We start from the raw sequence: 26,525 nt of genomic DNA, 5'->3' as shown, positions 1-26,525 counted from the left end.
CTACTGGCTGCACAGTACGCAGCTCTGAAGGGCGCAAAGGGATGCACACAGTGGACATGCAGACATAAAGGCAACCTGGAGGTTTTTAAAAAAAATAAAAAGAGTGAGAAGATGAAAGATTGACCAGGAGACAGAAGGAAAACTGGTTTGACAGGAATCAGGACAACATGGGAAAAATGACTTGACTGCATGTGCTGTCCAAGGCAAAAAATAAAAAATAAATAAATAAGGGAAACACTATAAATTAAGACATGAAAACTGACTTAAAACTATAATCTGTTATATAGGATGTTTTGTGTAGCGGAAGCACTCTTGTTCCCATTTGGTCAGTTTGTGATAACTTATGTTTCCAAAATGTATGTCTGTGCTTATGATCAAATATGACTTTCTTAAATGTTTGAACCGTTTTTTTTGTTTTTTGTTTCATGGACATGTTTATATCAATTAAATGTAAATGATCAAATAAAAATCATTTTCAATTATGTCACATCATGAATCAACCCTCCTTTTCTTGAAGCAGATGAAGAGACAAAAATCAGATGTCATCTTGTAGATAAGCTAAGAAAACATCCTTGATTTCAGTTTTTTGACAATTTATTTAGACTTAGAAACACTAGAAACACTTTATCCTTTATGTGATTTCCACTGGACAGCGTCAAGATGTAAGATATTTTAAAATCCAACGTACCAATATAGCAACTTCATCTCCCTACTTCACAGTCTCACCCAATTTAAACCTCTAATCCAAACATATTATATCAAATAACCTCCAAATTTCCATCTGTGGTTAATTTTTAAGTACAGGTTTTCAATCTGTGCCATCATCATGTGTCAGATGTGTGATCGAAAAGCCATTTTAAGGCTATAAATGCAGCTTTTAACCAGTAAAGAGGAGATTGAGCAGTGAAATGTGTAACTTCAGTGTGAAACATGTCGACAGCTCAGAGATACAGAGCTCTGTGTGGCTGATTAAGAGAAACTGCTGCTGTGTGGATCGAGCTCTGGACTTCTGGTGTTGTGCTTTATACTTGAAGACGTGAAATTTGGTTTGGCAGCTCTCTAAAAAGCAGCAGTGGTAAAACTCTGAGATAAACAGAAACCTGAAATAGTAGCCTTTTTATTTATAAAACTCTTAATAACAGAAAATAAACACCATTCTAGTTTCATATAGACATAAAGTGCATAGATAAGGTGTCTAAAAACTGTTCAGTATCTCCATCACTACTTCTAATTAATGCTCAATATTGTACTTATTACCAGACTACATTTATGTAATAAATTATGCATAAAAGATCCACTTAACTGTTATAGATTAAGTAACCCAACATTATACAGATTGGTCAGAAACAACCCTCCTTCAGCTGCAACATTAAAATGCTGCTTACATTTTAATGCATCAATTATCTATATAATATATAACTCAGTCATTTATGTATGTATAACTCAAACTGGTCATTTTGGATCATGAGTACTTTTACTTTTAACATTTTAAGTTTAGTTTTTTACATTTATTTGCCAGTGATTTTATACAAAAGGTAATCTCACACACAGACAGGCGAGACATATTGTACCTGATAGAGTAGCTAACTTCCATCTGCAGTATCTGGCCAGGTAAAATACTGCTGATAATACTTTTATAATCTTACTTTTACTTACTTACGACCGTCAGTATTTCTTCCACGTCTGCTTCTGGACCCAGGATCTTTTAAAACACGTCCCTGATGAGGAGATCATCCACCTGAGAAGAGATGAAATAATAGCATATAAAACCTAAAACTAAATAAAAAGCCAGTTGCTGTCCGTTGTGTGACATTTCATCAACCAAATTCAAGACTTGCAGGTGATTTAAAATCTTTTGGACTACTGTCAAATCAATCAGCTGATTTTATAAAAGGCATTTCTTTTGCCTGTTGATGAATCTTGTGCTTCCAAAAGATCTTAATCACTTATTACCACACCTCATATGTTAATGTATGCTAATAAAACAATGACCAACAGTCAGACATAATAACTGAAGGAAGCTTCAATCTTCAATGCAGAGCTATAAATGCACAGATGTTGACATTCTTCTCATCATTGTAGTCTCTCTCTCTCTCTCTCTCTCTCTCTCTCTCTCTCTCTCTCTGTAGATTAGCATTACCAGCGATGAAAACAGTGCTTGTATGTGTGGGTTATGAGTGGCGGAGGTGCAAACGGTGATTCAGGGTGAGAGTAAGGGGCAGAGAGAGTATAGGTGAGAATTTATAACCTTTAAAACCCAGATTAATTCATCTCTGATATTATAGAAATCCACAAAAAAGACCAAGTTCGTTTAAGTTCCAGCATGTCAATCATGTTATATATAAATATATGTATTATTCATTTACAGGATATAGATGTGTCACCTGCAGTATATAAAGAACAAATTAAGTGGATCTAATTAAACTGCACGTTGAAATGACATTACAACTGTACAAAGCCTGGTTAATCAGTTTTATACCAACCTCCTTTATAGAGGAGCTGCTCTTGTTCCTCCATGAAAAACACTATTATATATTATCACCATTATAAAATAGTAGAATTTAACACATCGGCTGCTTCACAAGTTATCAGTAACATACTTCTGTGACACTTTGTGGCATGAGATGAGATGAAACCTTTAAAACACCCTGTGTGGCGATGCAGAAGCTGTCTTGGGTTTGTGTGGCTGTTCATATGCTGAGTAGTCACCACCAGTTTAACTCCAGGAAGGGAGGAAGGACAGAGGAAATAAGGAAGATAGGAGGGAGGAAGGAAAGGAGGGAGGGAGGAAGGAGGAAGGGAGTAAGAAGGAAGGAAAGGAGGGAGGAAGAAGGAAGGAAAAGAGGGAGGAAGGAAGGAAGGAAAGGAGAGAGGAAGGAAGAAGGAAGGAAAGGAGGGAGGAAGGAAGGAGGAAGGGAGGAAGAAGGAAGGAAAGGAGGGAGGAAGAAGGAAGGAGGAAGGGAGTAAGAAGGAAGGAAAGGAGGGAGGAAGAAGGAAGGAAAAGAGGGAGGAAGGAAGGAAAGGAGAGAGGAAGGAAGAAGGAAGGAAAGGAGGGAGGAAGGGAGGAAGAAGGAGGGAAAGGAGGGAGGAAGGAAGGAAGGAAGGGAGGAAGAAGGGAGGAAGAAGGAGGGAAAGGAGGGAGGAAGGAAGAAAGGAGGGAGGAAGGAAGGAAGGAAGGGAGGAAGAAGGAAGGAAAGGAGGGAGGGAGGGAGGGAGGGAGGAAGGGAGGAAGGGAGGAAAGGAAAGGAAAGGAAAGGAAAGGAAAGGAAAGGAAGGAATGAAGGAAGGGAGGGAGGGAGAACAGACGGAAGGAAGGAAGGCAGGAAGGAAGGAACAGTCATCCTCCCGGGTCAAATTGACCCCGTCTGTTTTGACTGTTGACCTTCCTTCCTTCCTTCCTTCCTTCCTCCCTCCCTCCTTTCCCTCCCTCCCTCCCTCCCTCCGAGGACAACAGGAGGGTTAAAAAACATATTGTCACTTCAAGTTTTGGCGCTTTGACCGTGTATAACATCCGACATCATAACTGTAACATAACATTTTATTTACATACATATATAACTTCAAGCCACTGTTGACTAAATATTGACTGAAATTAATTAGGCAGCCTTTAAATGAGTGTTTATTATATCCTATTAATGATGTGCCACATGGAAAATCATTAGTTCTTTAAATGTAACCTTATCAGAGTGGTTGAAGTAAAACAGTCAGATCTGCTTTTGTTGATCACGTATTACATTTGTGCATTTTATACTAATTAAATACTTACTTCTAAAAAGAGCTTTATGTGTGACTGATGTGTTTTCTTATAATTCATTTTATTCCATTATATTTTTTTTAAACCCACAAACAATGTTTTGATGAGGTGGTTTGTTTTACTTTATTTTGACAGTTGACTAAACAGAAATGGATCATAAGTTGATTCATTGATAGACGAATGAATGGACGACTATTTTAACAACTGATTCATCATTTTGAGTCTTTTTTAAGGAAAAAAAATGCAAAATTTGTCTGATTCCAGCTTCTAAAAACATGATTTTATGGCTTTTTCTGTCACTCCAATTTACAACTTCCACCATATTCTGACATTTTATACACCAAAAGACTCATGGATGAATTGAGAACTAATGATAGGTTAATCTATAATGAAAATAATCATTAGTTGCAGCTATAGTGTCAGATCTAGAAGTCACTCCCAACCTTTTTGTCCTCTTCTCACTGGTTCCAAACTTTCCTTTCCTTCCTTCCTTTCCTTCCTTCCTTCCTTCCTTCCTTCCTTCCTTCCTTCCTTCCTTCCTTCCTTCCTTCCTTCCTTCCTTCCTTCCCTTCCCTTCCCTTCCCTTCCCTTCCTTTCCTTTCCTTTCCTTTCCTTTCCTTTCCTTTCCTTCCTTCCCTCCTTCCCTCCCTCCCTTCCTTCCTTCCTGCTTTCCTTCTTCCTCCCTCCTTCCCTTCCCTCCCTTCCTTCCTCCCTCTCTCCCTCCCTTCCTCCCTGCTTTCCTTCTTCCTCCCTCCCTCCCTGCTTTCCTTCTTTCTTCCTCCCTCCTTCCCTTCCCTCCCTCCCTCCTTTCCTTCTTCCTCCCATTTTTATAGAAGGAACATAGACAACAACATACAGAGAGACATAGAACAAACAGTTGGTCACCTACACATTCATTCAGATGTTATACTGATGGCGTTACAAATACAATGATGGCTCAATGAGTATCTCTTGTGGACATGTACACAATCCAGATTTAATGAAAAGACTGATTCCAAACTTATATGAGCTCAACCAAACCCCCATTTACCCATGTTTTTCTTTTCCATACTTGTCATTTGTTTGTTTAGCATCTAGATTTGTAGCACTGCTGTCACTTCCTAGCCCAGGTTATGTTTGTATTTAAGCTTTGTTGCTATAGTTACCGGCATTCATGCTTTAACCAAGACAGACAAGTATTTAAGTCCATTTAATGTTTATTGATTTAAGTCTTGAGTTTCTTGAGTTAAGGATCAGCTTATGTTGTAACTTACCTCATATCCACATATCATGCTTTCAGGAGACAAAAGGGAGGCAAAGGGTCACTTCCTGCTTTTGAACTCTCACTGTCATGGGTTAGACCAAATAGTAGAAGGGGGGGGGGCTTTTATTTAATTAAGTATTTGGTTTTGTATTTAAGTTAATTTGACTTATGTCAGCTGATGTGAGGACTATGCTGCTGTTGATGTGTGTGCAAACATTGTTAATTAAAGCGAGCAGCATTATTATATTCCATGTGTTGATATAAGAGAGAGGTCACCCCCCTCTTAGGAATATGGTTCTGCCTCAATAGATTGGAGGGCCTTTTAAAGGTAGAGTTGTTGGTTTAAGAAATAGCAGAAAAAGAAAGAGGATGTTCTCTTTTGACTGTTTCTTCTTTCTTTCTTTCCTTCCTTCTTTCCTTCCTTCCTCCTCCCTTCCTTCTCCCTTCCTTCTCCCTTCCTTCTTTCTTTCTTTCCTTCTTTCCTTCCTTCCTCCTCCATCCTTTCTTTCCTTCCTTCTTTCCTTCTTTCCTCCCTCTTTCTTTCATTCTTCCCCTCCTTCCCTCTTTCTTTGCTCTCTCCTCCTTCCATATTTCCTTCCTCTTTTCCTCCCTCCCTCCTTACTCCTTTCCTTCCTTCCTCCCGTCACTTCCTCCCTTCCTTCCTTACTCCTTTCCTTCCTTCCTCCTTACTCCCTCCCTTCCTTCCTTCCTTCCTTCCTTCCTCCCTCATTACTTCCTTCCTTCTTTCCTCCTTTCCTTCCTTCCTTCCTTCCTTCCTCATTACTTCCTTCCTTCCTTCCTCCTTTCCTTCCTTCCTTCCTTGCTTCCTTCCTTCCTCATTCCTTCCTTCCTTCTTTCCTCCCTTCCTCCTACCTTCCTGCTTTCCTTCCTTCCTTCTCTCCTTACTTCCTTCCTCTTTTCCTCCCTCCCTCCCTCCTTACTCCTTTCCTTCCTTCCTACACGCCTTCATTCCTTCTTTCCTCCCTTCCTTCCTCCTGTCCTTCCTTGACCTGAGGACAACAGGAGGGTTAAAATCCAGAGTGTTGCAGGAAAGGAATATGTTTCTTTATTCATGTTTCTTGTCAATCTCATGACCCCTCAGATATATCTTGTGACCCTTAAAAGAGTCCTGATCCCCATGTTGGAAACCATTGCTTTCAGTGCTTGTTAACCTATATAAACACATTTTTTTATAACAAGAAAATTCAGTTTTTATACAAATTCTTAAACAGTGAACTCCCTCATAATAATAAAATCTTCATGTACTGTGCTACAGATGCATACAGTATGTGCAGTAATGATGTCTGTATGAGATTATAATCACAGAGAAAGAAGACGCGCTGCGAGGCGGGGAAGCGTGGGGATAAAGATTTTTGTAGTCTAGCGACAGATGTGAAATAATATTACATAAATGTAATAATTTGTTTCACTATCACCCAGGTTAATTAGTTTGTGGAAATGGGTAACCTATTTCTCATTGGGTAATTCGTCACACACTGACGAGGCAGCCAATCAGTGACCCTGCTGTTGGTGGGATCATTTCTCCCAGAATGCTGTGCAGTGAGTGTGTCGCAGAAAATGTGAGCGCGAGCCAATGTTTACCTCCTATTTATTCCACACAAATAAATGAAATCAGTCAATAAACCATCCAAGGGTGAATATGGCTCTCTCTATCCTGGATTATGAATGAGAGCTCATTAATTTTCCAGTGTGTGTGTGTATGTGTGAGAGACGGGGAATTTGTGTGTGTGTGTGTGTGTGTGTGTGTGTGTGTGTGTTTGTATGCATGTATATAGGTGTGTTTGAGTGTGTGTTTCTTAGTGTGCATATGTGGTTGCTATGTTGGCAAATGGCAGATAGTATGCCTGAATTTAATATTTTGAATTTAATTGAGTATCAATTAATGTTTTGAAATTAAAACAATTTGTTGGAATAGTCCATTTTTGTGATTATTTTAATATAATAAGGAGCTAGTTTGGCTCTGTCCAATGATAACAGAGTATACCAGGAACTATAAAGCTCACTAATTAACACATTGTGTCTCATTTGTATAATCTGTACAAAAAATATCAAGACAAGAAGTCGCTGCGCTGTTCAAATCTTGCACAAAGCGATAATGTGTTGTTCTATCACAGAGCAGAGCAGACGGTCACACTGAGCCTGATTGCATCCTGATACACAACACAAGAGACACAGACCCTGAACAACAACCCACATTAGCTTTCCTGCTAAAATCTCCTTCTTATATAAGCTACAAACAAGGAAACACATGTTGTCCTACAGCTTATTGAATGAGCGACCAAACAAACATTCATCACGGAGAAGTGTACCACTGACGTCAGATAGCAGGTTAGATAGCTAATTAGCTGCTCAGCTGCTTCACATTAAACAGCTTGTAAACATACCTGTTCATGTCACTTCCGACCTATTAGATGTAGGTTTGGGGAACACAAATGAATGACTTATACAGTAGCTGCAGCATTTTCTTTACGTTGTCTCCAGCTAATGTCAATCAAACACCGATACCAACACACCCCTCCAAAAAAAATTGGCATTTCTGATATTTTATTAATTTTCCTTTATTCTATACATTTTTAAAAGGTCAATATTATATAATATGATATTGTTGACTTCAAAGGGGTGATTAACTGTGATTTCAGCTGAACTTTAACCTCATTAGCTCTTTTCTTGCCTTGCTATATCACACCCCTGGTGGTAATGCCATAATTAGGAAGACCTTGTGTTTACAAAGATATGGAGTCTCCAAATGTTCTCTTTGGAAATCTGCCTGGAGCTATTCACACTAACACACTATAGTATTGCCGTATTGTGTGCGATCATCTCCAGATTTCAGACAGGTTCGTTATAATTTGCCCTGTTTTATTATTTTTAATATCAGCACTTTTTAAATATAATGCACTATTTTGAGCTATAATCATCTATACAATACCTATAAGTTTATCTATCTAATCTTATAGCACCATGTTGCCCCTGAACTTTGCCCTTAGCCACAAGCTGTTTAGACTGAAGAGAGCATTTTTATTTAATGCAAACTAACATGTTTCTGACATTTTCACAAGAAACTGTGGGAGTTTCCCTTTCTGGGAAAAACCTTATTCATGCATATAGACACTGTGGTTCAGGCACTACAGCCGTTTCATTTTGGGTAGAAGAGGTTAAGTAAAAATGAACTGCAGTTGCAATAATGTTAACCCTGGAGCTGATATTATTATACCTGCATGAAGCCAGAAGTCACCAATACTTTCAACACCTGGCCAAGACCTGTTTTTTCAAAATTCATGCTTCCAACGGCTGTCCTTAAATTAACTCATGAGAAAAAGAGAAATTGATTTATGAAGTCATTTTGGGCCACACATCCTATTATTACTGATAGAAATAAATCTAATCCTTTGAGGTTTTGAGGGGGATTATAAAGGTATGTTGGTGGTTTCACATCCTCATTGTGAGTTCAAATTCATGGGAAGTTTAATCTTATTTGACAGGCAGAGTCCAAGAGTGTCTCTGTGATTGTTATTCCAGATGGTGGTGAGAAAATTCCATTTGAAGGTTTTATTAATTTTCGTTAAAACGGAGAGGTTCTCCGAAGCTGTCGTTGCCTCCTCGCTGATGAGCCTGACTGACATCTCGCTGCTCCCTCCATTTGTCATTGTTTGAAAAGGTCTTAATTGTATTACATGCAAATGAAGAGATTTGATTTTTGCCCATTATCTATTCATAAGAGAAAATGAACAGAACATTAGTGGGTCACCAAATGAGGAGAGGGGAGAGGAGGGGAGGGGAGGGGAAAAGGGAGTGGAGAGGAAGGATGAGAGACAGACAGTGATGATCAGTAGACACAGAGTAGAAGAGAGAAGAGGCAGATTTACATATTAAGACGCTGTAACATATCTTAACTTTTAAAGAGGGTACAAAAACAATCCTTTCATCCCCCGCATCTAAACTGTATGAGTGTCAGCATCTGTGTATGTAATACTGTAGGTCAAGGCTGATAATTAACCTATGATGACTGAAACACAGCGATTACAGTCATACTCATGTGAGAAATCAGAGTGACAGAAGCTTGAATACACTCAAACATCCTTCCTCGTCAGCTTTAGTCCATCATCATCCTCATCATCATGAGCTATATAGTATATTTTAATTGGATCCTCTTTTAGTTTTAATGTTGCCCTCACTAAAGGCCTTGATTTCTGCCTTCACAACATTATAATGGGGCACAAAGAGCTGCAATGATTAGTCCATTAACAGAAACTGAAATGCCACTTTTTAAATAGTCAAGTAATAGTTTTGAGTCATTTTTAAAAGAAAAAATACACTAATTCTTTGATTTCAGCTTCTTTAACTGTGGATATTTTCTGGTTTCTTTAGTCTTCTACAACAGACAACTGAATATCTTTTGGATTAAGACTGTTGCTGGGGACAAAACAAGACTTTTAAGGTTGCATCTTGGGGCTTTGGGAAACAATGACAGACGGTTTCAACCATTTTCTGACATTTTATAGACAAAACAACAAATTCATTATCGAGAAAATAGTCATGAGAATTATCAATACAGAAAATAACTGTTAGTTGCAGCCCCAATTTTGTCACATTATCAGTCTAAACCAAAAGTGATTAGTAATCTATCAAGAGTACAGGAAGATGATGGCTCCATTTTTACTCCCTTGGCTGATTTTGGCAGCAGATTAGAAAATGTTTCCCTCTCTTTTAGTACAATCTGACTATGAATTAAAGCCCACAGATAGGCAGCATTACAACTGAATGAAAACCAACCTGTGTTAATAACATACGGATCAAATCCTGCAGACTTATGAAGGTGCTACCCTGTGTGTTGAGGTCTGAGCAAGGATCCCATGCGGAGGCAGCGCCCACAGTAGGTAAAGCAGAACACAGTGAAAGCCTGATGAAGAGGGACAGTGAAGTGTGTTGGTCAGGAATGAGCCTCTCTCCTCTACAAGACCCTGCCGGACAGCGTTGGAGGGAAGCCGTTATCGAATACTGTTGTTGCCCATTGTTAAATTACAGCTTAATTCCTTTTCCATCATCATAACCATTTGTTTTCCTTACAGGGCGGAGATAGGGGATGAGATCACAGGGAGCAGGCAGGACTTCTTTTTTTTTTTCCTTTCCTTTCCCTTTGCTCTGACTCTGTTTAGTGCATCATGACTTCACCTCTTAGCTGATTCCTACCATTGGTCATATTTGACACCTCGTCTACTCCAGACCGAGGCCGCCGCAGTCAGGAACCACTTGCTCCATTTTTTCTCTCCCATTTCTTCCCATATGAACTCCCGAATCTCTATCTCACTTCTGCTTCTCTTCTCACCAGGTTGTTATAAACTCTCCTCATCTTTTCTCTCATCCCTATGATGTGTTTTTGACAGTTTTTTCCCCCCAACTAATTTCTTGGCACCATAGTAGACTTGCTGCATTTTCTATGTCCTTTTTAGCTAATGGTCTAGTCTTTTTGACCACTTACACTACATGTCACATTCACCCATTCACACAGATAACAGGGGCTACCACCCTCCTGACCACCCGTCAGGAGGGAGACGAACCATTCACACACATTCATTCACTGTTGGTGCAGACATCAGGAGCAATTCGACATGTGGACTGGAGGAGCCGGGAATCGACCTACCTATCTTCTGCTTGGTGGACGACTGCTCTACCTCCTGAGCCACAGCTGCCCCTATCAGCCTGTCTTTTGGTTGGTCGGTCCCCTTTAGTCCAGACTGAAGTATCTCAACTACTATTAGATGAACTGCTAAGAGATTTTGTACAGAGATTCGTGGTTCCCCATGGATGAATCCTAATGAAGTTGGCGATGCTCTGACCGTTCCTCTGAGGCCAGTTGGGTGAAGCTGCAGAAGGTCAATTAATTAATTAGTAGATCTGTAAATAAATTAATCAGCAAATTTTTTTATAATCTAATAATAATTTGAGAAAATGTTAAGGAAAATTGACAGAAATGTGCTTACATATGGAGATTTGATGCTTTTATTTGTCATATATGACATTAAACTGAATATTTTAGGGTTGTGGAGTGTTGTTCAGGGCAAAAAAAGACATTTGAGGAACATTTTTCACCATTTTTCTGACATTTTATAGACCAAACAACCAACTGTTTAATCGATAAAATAATTAACAGATTTGTGTCTAATGGCAGTTAGTTGCAGCCCTACATGTAAGAAATGTCATCATGAGCATGTTATCCTGCTGATTTAGCTTGGCTGTAAACTCTTTTAGCTTCTTTACTTGGATCACATTCCTTCACATCTTTTGAATTAATTATCTACTGAAACGACTTCTCTGCACAGTCTACACACTCTTTCAGATATCTGACAGATAGTTAAGCAAACAGAGCTTCACCCATTCCTCGCATCTAAAAAAACCCCATTCACTCCACCTCATGCAAACCCCTCTCCCTATAACCCTCCTCCTTTCTCTTGCTGCCCTTGAGCTTTTCTATTACCGCATGGAAAGCACCTCGCAGCCCCTGACAAGCGCGGCGGATTGACACTAAATCAGAAATCAGTGCCAGCCACAGATCTGAGCCACCATGAAGGTCACAGGCCCTACACTGCGTGTCGTCTCAATCGGGGGAGCAAGGAGTAGACACAGCTAGGGTGATGTGTGACTATGTGTCTGGCGTATGTGCATTTGTGTGTTAACAGGGGAGACACAGTGAGGGATAACATGTAGAGGAGAAGGAGGAAGAGTGGAAGATGTGGAGGGAGAGCGGGTCAACATTGAGGGAGAAGTCATGGGAGAGGGGTTAAAGATAAGAGGAAGTTATACAAGGTGTTGAAATCATACAAGAGAAACATATTATTACAAGAATTTGACTTATAAGCTGAATAAATACAAGAAGAGACAATTGGCAAACCTCAAACTATGTGGTTTCTTCTTGTATAGGCAGGTTTAAGTCTTCCTCTGATCTCATGGGATTGTTACATACTGCCATCTAGCTGTAAGAAGGAGAACAACATCCATTTTAATACAGGACGCACAGTTAGTACTCTGCAGCTGACTCTCTGCAGCTAAAGTCCCTTTACACTCAAATATGTGTCATGGTCAACATATTAGATCCTCCACATCTATGGTTTTTACATAATTTATTATTATTTATCAATTTATTGTAAGATTTCCTCCTGTATCAAGAGATGTCATTCTGTGTGTGTCACTAAATCACTGCTTGTGTTGTTATATTTTAATCTCTGTACTGATATTTTATACAGGATTGGGATAGGATTTTGCTTGCTTTTAACATACATCCTTACTGTTAGAATTGCATGCATAGTACACATTTAATGCACTTTCAATGTCTTTTACTGTCTCTTTGTGGACTTTTTGTCTTATATTTTCATGGTTTTATGTTTGTATGTTTCCTTACTGCAAAAAGAATTTCCTTTTGTGGGACAATGAAGATCAGAAATTCTCTTACAGGCCCAAATATTTAGTTTTTATGTCCCCCCACTTTAATGTTTGAGCTTCACTGTGCAGAATGATGTATGTGCAGAGTTCAGTGGTCAGTAACTTGGTATATTTCCTCAAGGACTACACTTAAGTACAATTCTAAGGTACTTGTGCTTTGTTGAGTGTTTTCATGAAAAGCTAAACTCAGAGAAAAGTCTGAATTATTAATCTAACTTTTTGTGGCAGAATTTATTTTCTATAATCTACCAGGCTGATTTAATATGTCTGTCAAAGGGGCTGATATGATGGCTAATTTGATGATTAGTTGCAGGGATTTAAATGGTTGTATACACAATATTTTTTTTATTTTCCATGTTCGTAGCTATTGGTACATTATGTTTCTTTCTTTCTTTCTTTCTCTCATATGATGTTGCAACCAAATTCAACCCATGACTTTATCTGAGAAAGTGTCAGGTCTTGCACAACATCCAAAACCCCAGACAGATGCCAAATGTGGGAGACTAAGTGAGGGAAACTTGACTTTAGACACCAAAAGATATTAGTGTTTCTATTTCCCACAAAGCCATGAAAAGTGCAAGACAGTCTGAATGAACACACATCTTTATACGAAAAAGTGCCTTTCTTTCATAGTTGAATCCTATCTTATATAAACACACAGCACACAGCAGTTAGTATAACAAACATTTAAAAATACAAAACATTGTTAAAGATATAACGAGTGGTAAACTAGCTAACTGTATATAAAGTAGAGTAAACTAGCTAACTGTATATAAAGTAGTATAAACTAGCTAACTGTATATAAAGAAGTGTAAACTAGCTAACTATATAAAGTAGTATAAACTAGCTAACTGTATATAAAGTAGAGTAAACTAGCTAACTGTATATAAAGTAGTGTAAACTAGCTAACAGTAGTATAAACTAGCTAACTGTATATAAAGTAGTATAAACTAGCTAACTGTATATAAAGTAGTATAAACTAGCTAACCGTATATAAAGTAGTGTAAACTAGCTAACTGTATATAAAGTAGTGTAAACTAGCTAACTGTATATAAAGTAGTATAAACTAGCTAACTGTATATAAAGTAGAGTAAACTAGCTAACCGTATATAAAGTAGTATAAACTAGCTAACTGTAGGCCTATATAAAGTAGTATAAACTAGCTAACCGTATATAAAGTAGTATAAACTAGCTAACTGTATATAAAGTAGTATAAACTAGCTAACCGTATATAAAGTAGTGTAAACTAGCTAACTGTATATAAAGAAGTGTAAACTAGCTAACTGTATATAAAGTAGTATAAACTAGCTAACTGTATATAAAGTAGAGTAAACTAGCTAACCGTATATAAAGTAGTATAAACTAGCTAACTGTAGGCCTATATAAAGTAGTATAAACTAGCTAACTGTATATAAAGTAGTATAAACTAGCTAACTGTATATAAAGTAGTGTAAACTAGCTCCACCTCCAGCTTCACTATTAATAATCTAATGATGTCATATATAATAATATATCTACTTTTACTGTAATACTGCATACTACATCACTAATACTGCAGTACTTTTACTGTAATACTGCATACTACATCACTCATAATACTGCAGTACTTTTACTGTGATACTGCATACATCACTCATAATACTGCAGTACTTTTACTGTAATAGGCCTACTGCATACTACATCAAGCTCATGATACTTTTAATAAGTAGTATTGTTTTACTTGTAATGGAGTATTTTACATTGCTGTATTGGTACTTAAGTAAAGGGTTTGAATATTCATACTTATAGATTTCCACATTTTTTTCTAGTGATTTAACTTTTATGTGGAACAATTGGACATAAATTAGTATTAAAAGCAGAATATCTGAATATATTTAAACAATCTTTGAACTCTATAAAAAAATTCTGCACAGTAACACCAAAACATTTAGTAATATCCCTAGCTGTTTACACCCACTAAAAACATAAATACCAATCGACTTGCATTAATCTTGTCCATGCAAAGCTTCCGTAGTGTGGGTCACATGAATGGTTTGTTGTGGTCGGTGCTGCAGCGGTGTAATTCGCCTTTTCTTTTTAATCATGTAACATACATATATATAAAGCCTATAACATTAACGTAATATCTGTCAGCTTTGGCAACACTATCGTAACATAAAAAACGACGCTTTATATCAAACTGTGTCGATTAATGAGGACGAAAAACACGAGAAAAAGCGAAACCTGACTGGTAAGATATAATGTCATGGTGAAATGTCAGCTAATGTTATGTGTTTTTGTGCTTTTGGTGGATGCAAATGTGTATGTTAAGCTACGTTTTGGGGCGATATTGAGATAAATATATATGCGTGCTTTATTGCTTTTCTGCAGCTGAAGATAGACGCTATTAAAACGAGGAAGAAGTCATGCTGCGGTGGATACTTGGTGGACGGGAGGCTCAAGGCTCTGTGGAGGTGAGATTACTTCAATGCAATGAGGTTAAATTAATGTTTTTAGCTGTAGAATAAATGCTAAGATCATTTACTCATGTAGTAGTACCGATACAATACGGTCATGATTGGTTAAAACAGCAGTCAGGAGCCCAAATGAGCATTAAAGGCTATCTATCTATCTATCTATCTATCTATCTATCTATCTATCTATCTATCTATCTATCTATCTAAAGCTGTTTTCTTTCTAGTTTATTTGTCAGGGACAGTGCATATTAATAAACATATCTGTAAATATGACAGAATTAGCCCAAAGGTTAGTTTTCATCTGTTGTCCCTCCTTGGCCAGGTGTGAGTTGGCAGCCTAAAAATCAAGAAACAGATTTAAAACATTATAAAGACAAATTAATTACAATAAGTATAAAACACAGTGAGTGACATAAGCAGCACACAGTAAAAGCAAGCTTGACATAAGGAGCAGACATAAGCATGAAGACATGTGAGCCAAAATGGACATAAGCATAACACATATGACCAAAAATCAAACAAGAAGCAGGACAACAGTAACAGATCAGGGCAATTCAACTGCATAATAGGGACAGACATAAGACAAACTAGTGCAAGAAACATGATAAAAGTAAAACAAAGGCAGGTCAGGCAATAAGACATTTTACCAGCATGCAAAAGACATACTAGCAGGAACAAGTAAAAACAGGTAAAACAAATATAGGTGACAGAGCAGCAGTTTTAGCAACAGATCAGTTTTGTAAAAGTCTGAAAGCTGTTTTTTCTCGCTGTAATCATTCCTCCTGTTCATACTGACTATTAGAAGATCCCTTCATAATACACTTACAGTACAAGGGACTAGGGGCCAAAATCCACAGTTCTCCTTCTGTGCAAAAAAAAAGTGTTTAAAAGTTGATCTGAAGCTAATATGAAGTTTCAGTCGTCCAAATGATTCAAATCAAGTAGATATCTTTCAATGTTGCAGTCTCTTTTTAGTGCCAAAGTTCCTCTTTTTGTAGTTATACTTCCACTACAACAGGGAAACACTATCCAAGGAAACACAAACATACATATATTGTCTAAGTACATAATTCAGACTTGGGTGAGATTAGTTTGACCATAGTTGCCATGGAAACAACTCCCCAGAGACTGGCCCGGTCCAGGTCAAAGTAAGCTCAAAGGGCAGGTTCACAGTTTTCATGTCAGAAGCTGAAAGTGCCTTTTTATTTAAAAAATTGAATTTAAAATCATTTGATGCTAAATGATTGATTGATTCACTAATAATTGCAGCTGCTCTGCTTTTTTGTATTTTGTAAGGTGGCACCCACCATAAAGGTTTGAAACCAGTGCTTTTTTGTCTTTTATAATCTTATCATATGTCAGTGTAAGATAAAAGTAAGCCAGTAAAAAAAATATTTCCCAATATTTCCCTCTGTCTGAATTGTAGTGTAGTATAAAGTAAACTAAAGCAGCTATAAAGTAGCAATAAAAATGGAAATACTTGAGTGAAGTACAAGCCCCTCAAAGCTGTGGTTAAGTAGACCGTCTGCCTGTGAACCGCAGCCTGTTTGTCTCACTACTTTCCCTCTTATGTCTGCAGAAAAGCTCCGTGTTGTGCATTGGAGAGGAACAGCCCAAAAACTGGTTCACTGAGCTGCAGGTGCTGAAAGGACATTTTGACATTGTTCGATTTCTGGTGCAGATTGATGACTTCAGGTAAGCAGACCACAACCCCCCCCCCGCTCTCTTCTTTTCCCTCCTTCTCTAACCTCACTCCTCTCTACCCTTGACTGGCCTCTATCCCTTCTGTGATTGACAGGAGATCCTCACCTACAGCAAACTTACAGAGCATGACAAGAGCCCGATCATCACCGCTATGTGATTGTCTGTGCACAGTACAGTAGAAACAAAGCCCCCCCCCCCCCCTTTTTAATATTGTCCATGCACACATGCACGCACACGTATAAAGGTTTCACACCTGCTCTCCTCTCTCCGTCGCCCCTGCCTTTGTGGACACGTGCTGCACACCGGCATGGTAGAGTGCGTCTGCATAAGTGCTCAGATTGGGATTTATAACAGAACTAAGTATGTGTGTGTGTGTTGTGTGTGTGTGTGTGTGTGTGTGTGTGTGTGTGTGTGTGTGTGTGTGTGTGTGTGTGTGTGTGTGTGTGTGTGTGTGTGTGTTGTGTGTGTGTGTGTTGTGTGTGTGTCATGAGGTGGAGGTCGCTTCACGCCTGGTCTCCTCCAGTAATAACCCCCTCCTCTGGGTCTCGTCCTCTCCGCACACAGGTCCACAGTCGGGGGCAAAGGCCAGAAAATTCTCTCCAGATTGCTTTTGAAGTCCGAAAAAATGTATCCTCGACAGTTCCTCTCTTCTCATTTTATCTCTCTGTTTTTTATCCGCTCATCCTGTCTGTTGATTTTGGGGAGCAGGTAGTGTGGATGGCAGAGGGTCAGAGGGCAAGTGAAAGCGGTAAGCCCCAGGACAGATATTTTTTAAGGCGTCTTGAGGTGGTAGATCGGGACCAACGGACGGGGGGGAAATGATCCCTCACACATAGAGATAGAGATTGTCTTGGCTGTGTTTGACTAGCGAGCCTCCGCTAAAGATGAAGCCTGCCAAGTGCACATCTCACACTGAGGTATTTATGTCACGTATGAGTCTACTTCTCCAGAAACAACTCATACCTCTCATCTCATGTTTTCCAGATGTGCCTCAGCGGGGGATGATGGCCTTGTTTTGGTGTGGAACGTCGAGGTAATAATGCTGAGAGTTGATTATTCCCGTGCATCGTATGAAATTGCGGCACGACACACTGGCTCTAATTGCTTTTCACCCCCCCACCCACCCCCCTCTCTCTTTTTTTTTTTTGTCTGTTAGACTGGCGAGAGGCTGCAGGAGCTGAGAGGCCATTCCCAGCAAATAACAGCCATAACCACCTTCACCTGTAGTAATGGACTCATGTCGCACACTTCGCTCATCACCGCCTCCTCAGACCGAAGTCTAAGTGTATCCTCAATCAGTCGATCGATACCAAACGCGGAGAAAAACACGCCCACACTTTAAACAATCACTGAATCCATCCATATGTAATTATTGTGTTTGGAAAGTCAGGCTTGATTCTCCTTAATCTTATTTGTCAGTTGTGGGATCCTGATACAGGAAACAGGGTTCAGACTATTTCAGATCTTCAGTCGTCTGTAAAGGTAATTGAGAAGCTCCCCTCTCTTCCAGATGTGAACCTTGTTATATGTGTCAGTGACAAATAAGGGTTGGCAAGATGAGCAATTCAAATATATCTTAAAAAATGGTCTTAAAAAGCAGCATCAGGGCTTGTTAAAATTTACATTTGGTATTTTTAAACAAATAAGAGGAAACGCTGCTGCACTGTAGCAAAGTTAAAAAAAAAAGATGAACTAGTTAATCTGCCAGAGCCGACCGAACAGGAAACAGGAAACACATGCTTAAATTTGTTGGTTAGGTGTTGGCTTATAAATGGGGGGGGGGGGGGAAATAAGCAACAAATATTTGTGCAACAGAAATATATATGTGACCTTTAAACATCAACGTTAGGTCACTGAAGAAGAAGAAGATGAAACTTAACAAAACAAACTTAAGACATGATTAAACGCAGAAAGCAGAACAGGAAACTGCAGATCCTTAAAAAGTCTTAAAATGTGTTAAATTTTTATATTTTTTGATATTCAAGGTTTAAAAATGTCTTAAAATGTCTGGAATTATAGGAGTTAAGGCATTAAATTAGACTGATTGATTTAATTTATGTAATGTATGATTATTTTACAAAAACCATCCAATCTTCAGTCTTTGCTCTAGATATACTGTTATAGAACATATACAGTACATCTTCATCTTCACCAGATTTTCTTCTTATTCCAGATGTTACTATACCAGACTTTGAGCAATTTAGTTTGGTTAGGTGTTGGCTTATAAACGGGGGGAAAAAGCAACAAATATTTGTGCAACAGAAATATTATGTGACTGCACCTTTAAACATCAAAGTTAGGTCACTGAAGAAGAAGAAGAAACTTTATTTTGGACACATCCACAAGGTTCATATTAACAAAACAAACTTAAGACATGATAAAAATTAAATGAACAGAGCAGAACAGGAAACTGACTCCCTACAGATCCTTAAAAAGTCTTAAATTTTTATATTTTTTGATATTCAAGATTTAAAAATGTCTTAAAATGTCTGGAATTTGCGTTAAATTTGATTTAAACATAATTGTCATTTATCATAATTATCATTATTTTCTGATTATTTTACAAAAACCATCCAATCTTCACTCTTTGCTCGAGATATACTAATATAGAACATATACACCAGATTTTCTTCTTATTCCAGTCGTTACTATAGAAGCAGAACAGGAAACAGACTCCCTGCAGATTCTTAAAAAGTCTTAAAATGTCTTAAATTTTTATAGTTTTTGAAATTCAAGATTTAAAAATGTCTTTAAATGTCTGGAATTTGTGTTAAATTTGATTTGAACATAATTGTATATTTTCTGATTATCCATCCAATCTTCACTCTTTGCTCTCAATACACTAATATACAACATATACAGTACATCTTCTTATTCCAGTCGTTACTATACCAGACTGTAGTTTGTGTTGATATGTAACACACTAATTACAATATTTGACAGTAAAGGTTGTTCTGCCAATTACAATTGAAGATAAAATGGTAATTGCCTCCTCTTGATCATAGATTAAGGTTAATTGCTGCACCTATAGGCTAATTACATTTGATTTCTTCTCTGCCCTGATATTTTAGTGCGTGTGCGTCCGTGCATTGGATGTGTGCTCACATGCATGTCCAAATTAAAGCACATGTGTCCTTTATTTCATGTGGTTTTTTTTTCCTTTCCTTCAGTGTTTGCTGGTGCTGGAGCGGCTGTGTGTGTTGGTCTCCGGTGGGGAGGAACTGTGCGTGTGGAACAAAGATTTTCAGCTGCAGTGTCACAGGCAGAACCACAGCGACACCGGTGAGGAGGGAAAATAACCCACGCCAAACATTCCTCCTGCGATTCGATTGTTGCACCAACTGCGTCTCACCCCTGACACCGCTGTTGGCACACAAACTGATTAATGTTGTTATTGTGTTTTTTGGCATTTTGCAGGAATTACTGCCTTGATAGAGCTTCCCAAGAACTGTGTAGCAGCAGCGATGGATAAAGAGATCGGTAAAAGGAAGATTCTGATGATCTGATGCTATCTGATCTCAAATATGTGAAATCTACATCAACTTTAAATTCTTCTTTGTGCAGTGATCTACAGGCTGACGGTCTCAACTGATTCCTCTATATCAGTGGCTGAGATCCGCTGTCTGTCCGACCACCAGGACCAGATTCGAGCTCTTATCAATGTCAACGGTCAGTCCGCCATGAAACTCTGTGAAACATAACCAAAAATCTTGAACTCAAAACTTAAACTCTGGTTCAAAAGTATCTTAAAAATAGTCTTAAAAGCAGCATCAGGTTTGTTATAAGGTACATTTTGTATTATTGTTTGTTTTATGTAATCTGAAATGACATAGCAACAAGTAAGACTGAATGCTCCTGAAAATGTCAAATGGTGTAACCACAAAAGAATGATAAATAATGACTTCATTTAAATAAATGTAAAAGGTTCCTGATCTCCATGGTTACCCAGATTAAATGTAATATTTAGAACAATAGTATTCCATTAGCTTTATTTAATATAAAAGTTATAATGTAAGATCATGCCAAACTAGTTGATATGGTGTTTTATTGACTATTTACTGTTTTTAAGCAAGTTGAATTATTTGGTACAAAGTTTTTATGGTTACACCACTTAGACATTTTTGCCATAACCCTCTAATATATTCTCTCAAAATGGATTAAACGCAGAAATTTGATGCTGGGTCCACAAAAAAAAAAAGAATATGTGCAAGTTATTCATACATTTATTTTCACATTTTAACCCCTTTTTAAATTTGACTAAACCACATGGACACAAAAAACCCCGTTATTGACCTCACTGTGTGTTCCTCTCTAGACGGGCTCTTCGCCAGCGGTTCCCACATGGGCGAGTTGATTCTGTGGGATGCGATCGAGTGGAACATCCTGGCCTATGAGCACATCCTGTGGGAGGAGTCTCAGTCCCAGGCCGAAATACGAATGGGCGCTCCCAAACCCAGCGAGATGTCCATTCAGCACCTGACCACCAACGGAAAGGTGAGGAGGACAGGATGGATGGATGGATGGGATGTAAACTAAAAAAGACAGAAGGTGAGTATGTTGCTTTATAATCCATAACTTGATATTTGTGTGTTTTTCTAGCTCATCCTGGCAGCTGTGGGCAGCGGTCTGTACGTGTACAGCGTCCTGACGAAGACGGTGGTGGCGTACAGGAAGGTCGCCCATGACTCCAACATCTTACACACCATGCTGCTATCTGACAGGTCATATATCCCACATTAACTCACTCCTTCTTATTTCCAACCTCACCAAAGTGTGACAGGAAATCAGGGCTGCAGTATTGATTGCTTCCTTGAATGCTGTGTGTGTGTGTGTGTGTGTGTGTGAGAGTAGCTTGCACTCCATCTTTTACCCACATGGGGGCGCCACAGCCCTTTAAAAATGCTTTAAAGCCAGCTCATATCAGTATAGTTATATTTATTTAGTTATAGTTACATGAATTCAATAAAAATGCTCCTGAAACACACAGTAGTGTAGCAGAACTACAAAATATATGTCAGATTTTTCTTTTACATTTTTAAGATTAACAAGTTTGCTTCATTTATATGATTCATTTATATTTAATCATATTTTTACTGGTCAGCTTCTAGGCTATCTGAATCTGTGGTGTATCTGCAAAAACTAGTATTATGGAAACAATTATTTTGCATATTGAATTCAAGATATATTTAAAACTGAAAATGAATAGATGCATTATCCATAAAATATCAATTTTCAATCAATTTTTTTTAATGGAGGCAAATATATAAAATCATAATGTACATTTCCACAAATTCAAAAAGCAAATGTTGCAGTTTATATGACAGAAATTTCCATAAATCTCACTTAAATGAAGTTTTTGTCATTAAAAAGAAAACTTCAGATGACCTAAGCAAATCAATACAACGTTGTTTTTTTTCAAATAGTGGACTCCTTGTGGCCATGACACCAAATTAAATCAATCCTCAACAACATTAAGATCACTGCAATGTGTTTCAGTCATCTGCTGACTTCTATTTCCTGTTGTAATCACTTCTTTATAAAGCACACATGGACCCATACGACCTACCTGACCTATGATTATATAGTTGTTTTTTTTTTAGCTTTTCTGTATTCCAGATATCCTGCAGGTTAAAAGACAATACAATCACACACACACAAAAAAGCAGGAGGCTGTTAACAATGAATCTGCACCTGGACATGTGTGTCTAATACACTGTTGAGTAGAGCTGCTTCTGGTTATCATCAGCTGGTGTGTCTCTGTTTCAGTGAGCTGATGTCCTGCTCTGAGGACGGCAGCGTGAGGATGTGGGAGATACAAGACCTGCCTTTACCTGCTGAACCAGCCACTCCAGGTGACACACACACACACACACACACACACACACACACACACACACACACACACACACAGACACATCAGGGCCATCGTCCCATCTTCGCTCCCCCCTGTGGATTCACCATCTGTGGAAACCTGGATGTCGTTCGTACAAAAGTATGAATCAGAAAGTTCAAAGTCTGAGTAGAAATTGCCTGCACTCAGGTTGTGTGTGTGTCTGTGTGTCTCTGTGTGTGTGTGTAGTTGATTGTCCTGATGTGTGGGTGGCTCGGAGGTGCGGTAATGCAGTCCAGATGTGCTATTGTGTATATCAAAGGGAAAGTGGACTTGCAGCAGCAGCACTCAGAGAGGCTGTGTTTTCTACTTTAAGTGGGGTGGTCTGAAACTGAGTGTGTGTGTGTGTGTGTGTGTGTGTGTGTCTGTCTGTGTGGTCACGCTGTCTTTGATGGTCTAACTGTCTGCAGTCGGTGTGTGTGTAGCAGCGGTTTGATTGCGGAGAGATGTTGGCCGGCGACAGCGCTCGGGCCGCATCGCTCGCTAATCATCACCAGAGGCCACTTATTTGTCTTTAGTTTGTTCTGTGTTTCCAGGAAAGCGATCAAAAATCAATCACTTGCATCTCGTGTGGTCTTCTGGCTTCTCTGTCAGTGTGTGTGTGTGTGTGTGTGTGTGTGTGTGTGTGTGTGTGTGTGTGTGTGTGTGTGTGTGTGTGTCAGTTCTTCATCTCCTGCTCTTTTTATAGTGAGATTTGCACATCTGGAAGTCCAGTTGATCTGCTTTCACTCATGGAAAAAAGCTGTAAACACATCACTGACATATTATCACCTTATAAAATATATTGATAAGGCAAACTTACACATCCAGCGTTCATATGGAGTCATGTTTTTTGGGTCACGTGACAAATATAGGTCCAATATTTAACCTCCGTTTAGCTCTCGGACTCTACGGAAAAATATCTTGATTTACGATTACGATTGTGTACTGAACAGCTTTTCTGAAAGGTGGAGTGAACAACTGACTGACTGTCACAGAAAGAGGAGAGGGATCATGGAGAAGTTATATTGTTTAAATCACAGTGATAACAAGCACCTGGAAAGCAGTCAAAGTGTTGCTATCACTTGTTCACATTAAAAAAAATCCTTCCTTCCTTCCATCCTTCCAGCTTTCCTTCCTCCCTTCCTTCCTTTCCTCCTTTCCTTCTTTCTTCCTCCCTTCCATCCTTCCTTCCTCCTTTCCTTCCTTCTTCCTCCCTTCCATCCTTCCATCCTTCCATCCTTCCTTCCTTCCTTCCTTCCTTCCAGCTTTCCTTCCTCCCTTCCAGCTTTCCTTCCTCCCTTCCTTCCTCCTTTCCTTCTTTCTTCCTCCCTTCCATCCATCCATCCTTCATTCCTTCCATCCTTCCAGCTTTCCTTCCTTTCTTCCTTTCCTTCTTTCCTTCTTCCTTCCTTCCTTGACTCGAGGACAACAGGAGTGTTAAACTGCTAAATGCTCCATTATGTTCGTAATCGACTTGTTAAATTTAAGTGGTGAGAGTGAACACAAACTGTATATTTGTAGTCTGTAAAAACCAAAAGCCAAAACTCTCTGTAGAGTTGAGGGGAACGAGAGAGAGAGAGAGAGAGAGAGAGAGAGAGAGAGAGAGAGAGAGAGAGAGAGAGAGAGAGAGAGAGAGAGAGAGAGAGAGAGAGAGAGAGAGAGAGAGAGAGAGAGAGAGAGAGAGAGAGAGAGAGAGAGAGAGAGAGAGAGAGAGAGAGAGAGAGAGAGAGAGAGAGAGAGAGAGAGAGAGAGAGATGATGTTGATGTTTTTCTGTGATGATGTAAAAAGCTGTTTTTAGCTTCCATCTCTAACTCAATATATTAAAAAAAATCATACAGACTCAACTTTCTCTTTCAAGTCTTCTTTTATTCATTATTCTAAATATGTTTTATTCCATGTTGCATTAAACCAGGGTTCTTTGGGATGTGGAGTTTTGGTCGCTCCAGTAAACAGGCTGGACCTCCGTCAAAGAAGATCATAGACGTCCCAAATATTCGGACGCTGGAGTTGACGGGAGATCTGATCGGTCACTCAGGAGCAGTCCAGGTATACTCTCATCCTCTATAAACTCATTCATTCATTCCTTCCTTCCTTCCTTCCTTCATCCCCTTTTCTTCCTTCTTTCTATCCTTCCTTCCTTTCCTTCCTCCCTTCCTTCTTTCCTCTGTACTTCCTTCCTCTTTTCCTTTCTCCCTCCCTCCCTCCCGCCCTCCTTCTTTCCTTCCTCCCTCCTACCTTCCTTATTTCCTCTGTCCTTCCTCCCTTCCTTCTCTCCTTCCTTCCTTCCTTCTTCCTTCCTTCTTCTCTTTATTTCCTCCCTCCATCCCTTTTTCTTCCTTCCTTCTGTCCTTCTCTCCTCCCTCCCTTCTTTCCTCCCTCCCTCCTTCCTTCTTTCCTCTGTCCTTCCTCCCTTCCTTCTTTCCTCCCTCCCTCCTTCCTTCTTTCCTCTGTCCTTCCTCCCTCCCTCCTTCCTTCTTTCCTCTGTCCTTCCTCCCTTCCTTCTTTCCTCCCTCCCCCCTTCCTTCCTCCCCCTTCCTTGTTTCTTTCCTCTGTCCTCCCTTCTTTCCTTTCCTCCCTCCTACCTTCCTTCTTTCCTCTGTCCTTCCTCCCTCCCTCCTTTCCCTTTCCTCTGTCCTTCCTCCCTTCCTCCCTTGACTCGAGGACAACAGGAGGGTTAACGATCCTGTTTTTACTCTTGTGTAATCAGATGTTTGTCAGCTTCAACGAGAACGGGCTGGTGACGTGTTCGACGGATCACCTGCTGATCCTGTGGAAGAACGGAGAGAGGCAGTCTCACCTGCGCAGCCTGGTGCTTTTCCAAAAACTGGAGGAGAACGGAGGACTTTGACCTTTAACCTTTTGAGACACTGCCTTCAGAAAAGAGAAGTTTACTGTTGTTGTTGTTGATGATTTGAATGTTTGGTACAAATCTTGTGAATTTACTGTGATGATTGTTGTTGTTTTTGCCTTATGAATTATGTAAAGAAGTATTTAATTTTTATCTTTTAAACCTAGTAAATACCTCACCTCAGAAACAATGTGTAAATAGTTTTATTTCCAACCTGGCATGTTTTACTGATGATTTAAATAGAGCTGCAACTGACTCTTATTTCCATTATCGTCATTATTAAACTCCATGGTGACATATTTAGATTCCCTGTTTTCCAAAATCAAACAATATTTGCATTACTGTCATTTTATATAAGAAAGAAAGCAACAAATCCTCATTTATGAAGCTTACTTTGCTTGAAAACTGACTGATTGGATTGTTCTGTCATCAAAATAGTTACCAAATCATTGACTAATCGTTGCAGCTGTGGAGTCATCTCGTACTGGACGTTCATATTCTGCCACATTCAATAGGATTGTCAGGGTTTAGCACAGTGAACTCTGCTCCTGGAGACCTACTGCCCTGCATGTTTTAGGTGTCACCTTACTCTAAACACACCTGATTCTAATAATTAACATGTTATGAAGCCCTTTGACAAGCTTCAGCTGCTTGATAATGAGTTCATTATTAGAATCAGGTGTTAGAGTGGAGAGCTATACCTAAAACATACAGGGCAGTAGCTCTATCTACCCATCTATCTATCTATCCACCTACCTATCTACCTACCTACCTATCTACCCACCTATCCATCTATCTATCTATCTATCTATCATCCATCCACCCCCCTATCTATCTATCTATCTATCTATCTACCTACCTACCTACCTACCTACCTACCTACCCATCTATCCATCCATCGACTGCTGCTGTCTCAACACCTTCTTGTTGAAATTTGGGTGATTTTTCAGCTTCAAGCTAAAGTCAATCTTTGCATAATTCACCAAACTAAAGCAACCAGTTGACCATCAGTTATTCTATGATGGCTATGAGAGAGAAATGCTTTATCCTGCAGGTTTTCTCTTTATAACATCTGCAGGATCAGAAGGAATCTACATCGAACTCTTCATCATCATCACCGTGATTTTAACTTGCATCGATGTATTAAGTCTCTTAGTTTAAATTGGCCGCTGCCATTCATGTAACAACC

The 26,525-nt window shown here is 39.1% G+C and overlaps 1 protein-coding gene across 1 annotated transcript; it reads left to right on the top strand.

Annotated features, from left to right (window-relative positions):
* Positions 1-14,518: 14,518 nt before the first annotated feature.
* wdr41 (WD repeat domain 41) lies at positions 14,519-25,520 on the top strand. Its single transcript, XM_053339404.1, has 14 exons — positions 14,519-14,685; positions 14,826-14,908; positions 16,491-16,606; positions 17,600-17,648; positions 17,772-17,900; positions 18,035-18,097; positions 19,786-19,897; positions 20,033-20,095; positions 20,180-20,284; positions 20,931-21,109; positions 21,215-21,336; positions 22,382-22,467; positions 24,401-24,534; positions 25,196-25,520. The coding sequence occupies exons 2-14, from the start codon at positions 14,861-14,863 to the stop codon at positions 25,334-25,336; spliced, it is 1,347 nt and encodes a 448-aa protein (XP_053195379.1). The 5' UTR covers positions 14,519-14,685; positions 14,826-14,860; the 3' UTR covers positions 25,337-25,520.
* Positions 25,521-26,525: the final 1,005 nt, after the last annotated feature.

This window comes from Scomber japonicus, chromosome 19 (assembly GCF_027409825.1).
Source record: "Scomber japonicus isolate fScoJap1 chromosome 19, fScoJap1.pri, whole genome shotgun sequence".
Lineage (NCBI taxonomy): Eukaryota > Metazoa > Chordata > Actinopteri > Scombriformes > Scombridae > Scomber > Scomber japonicus.
The sequence above is the reverse complement of the archived record's forward strand: the minus strand, read 5'-3'. Positions and strand labels throughout refer to the sequence as shown.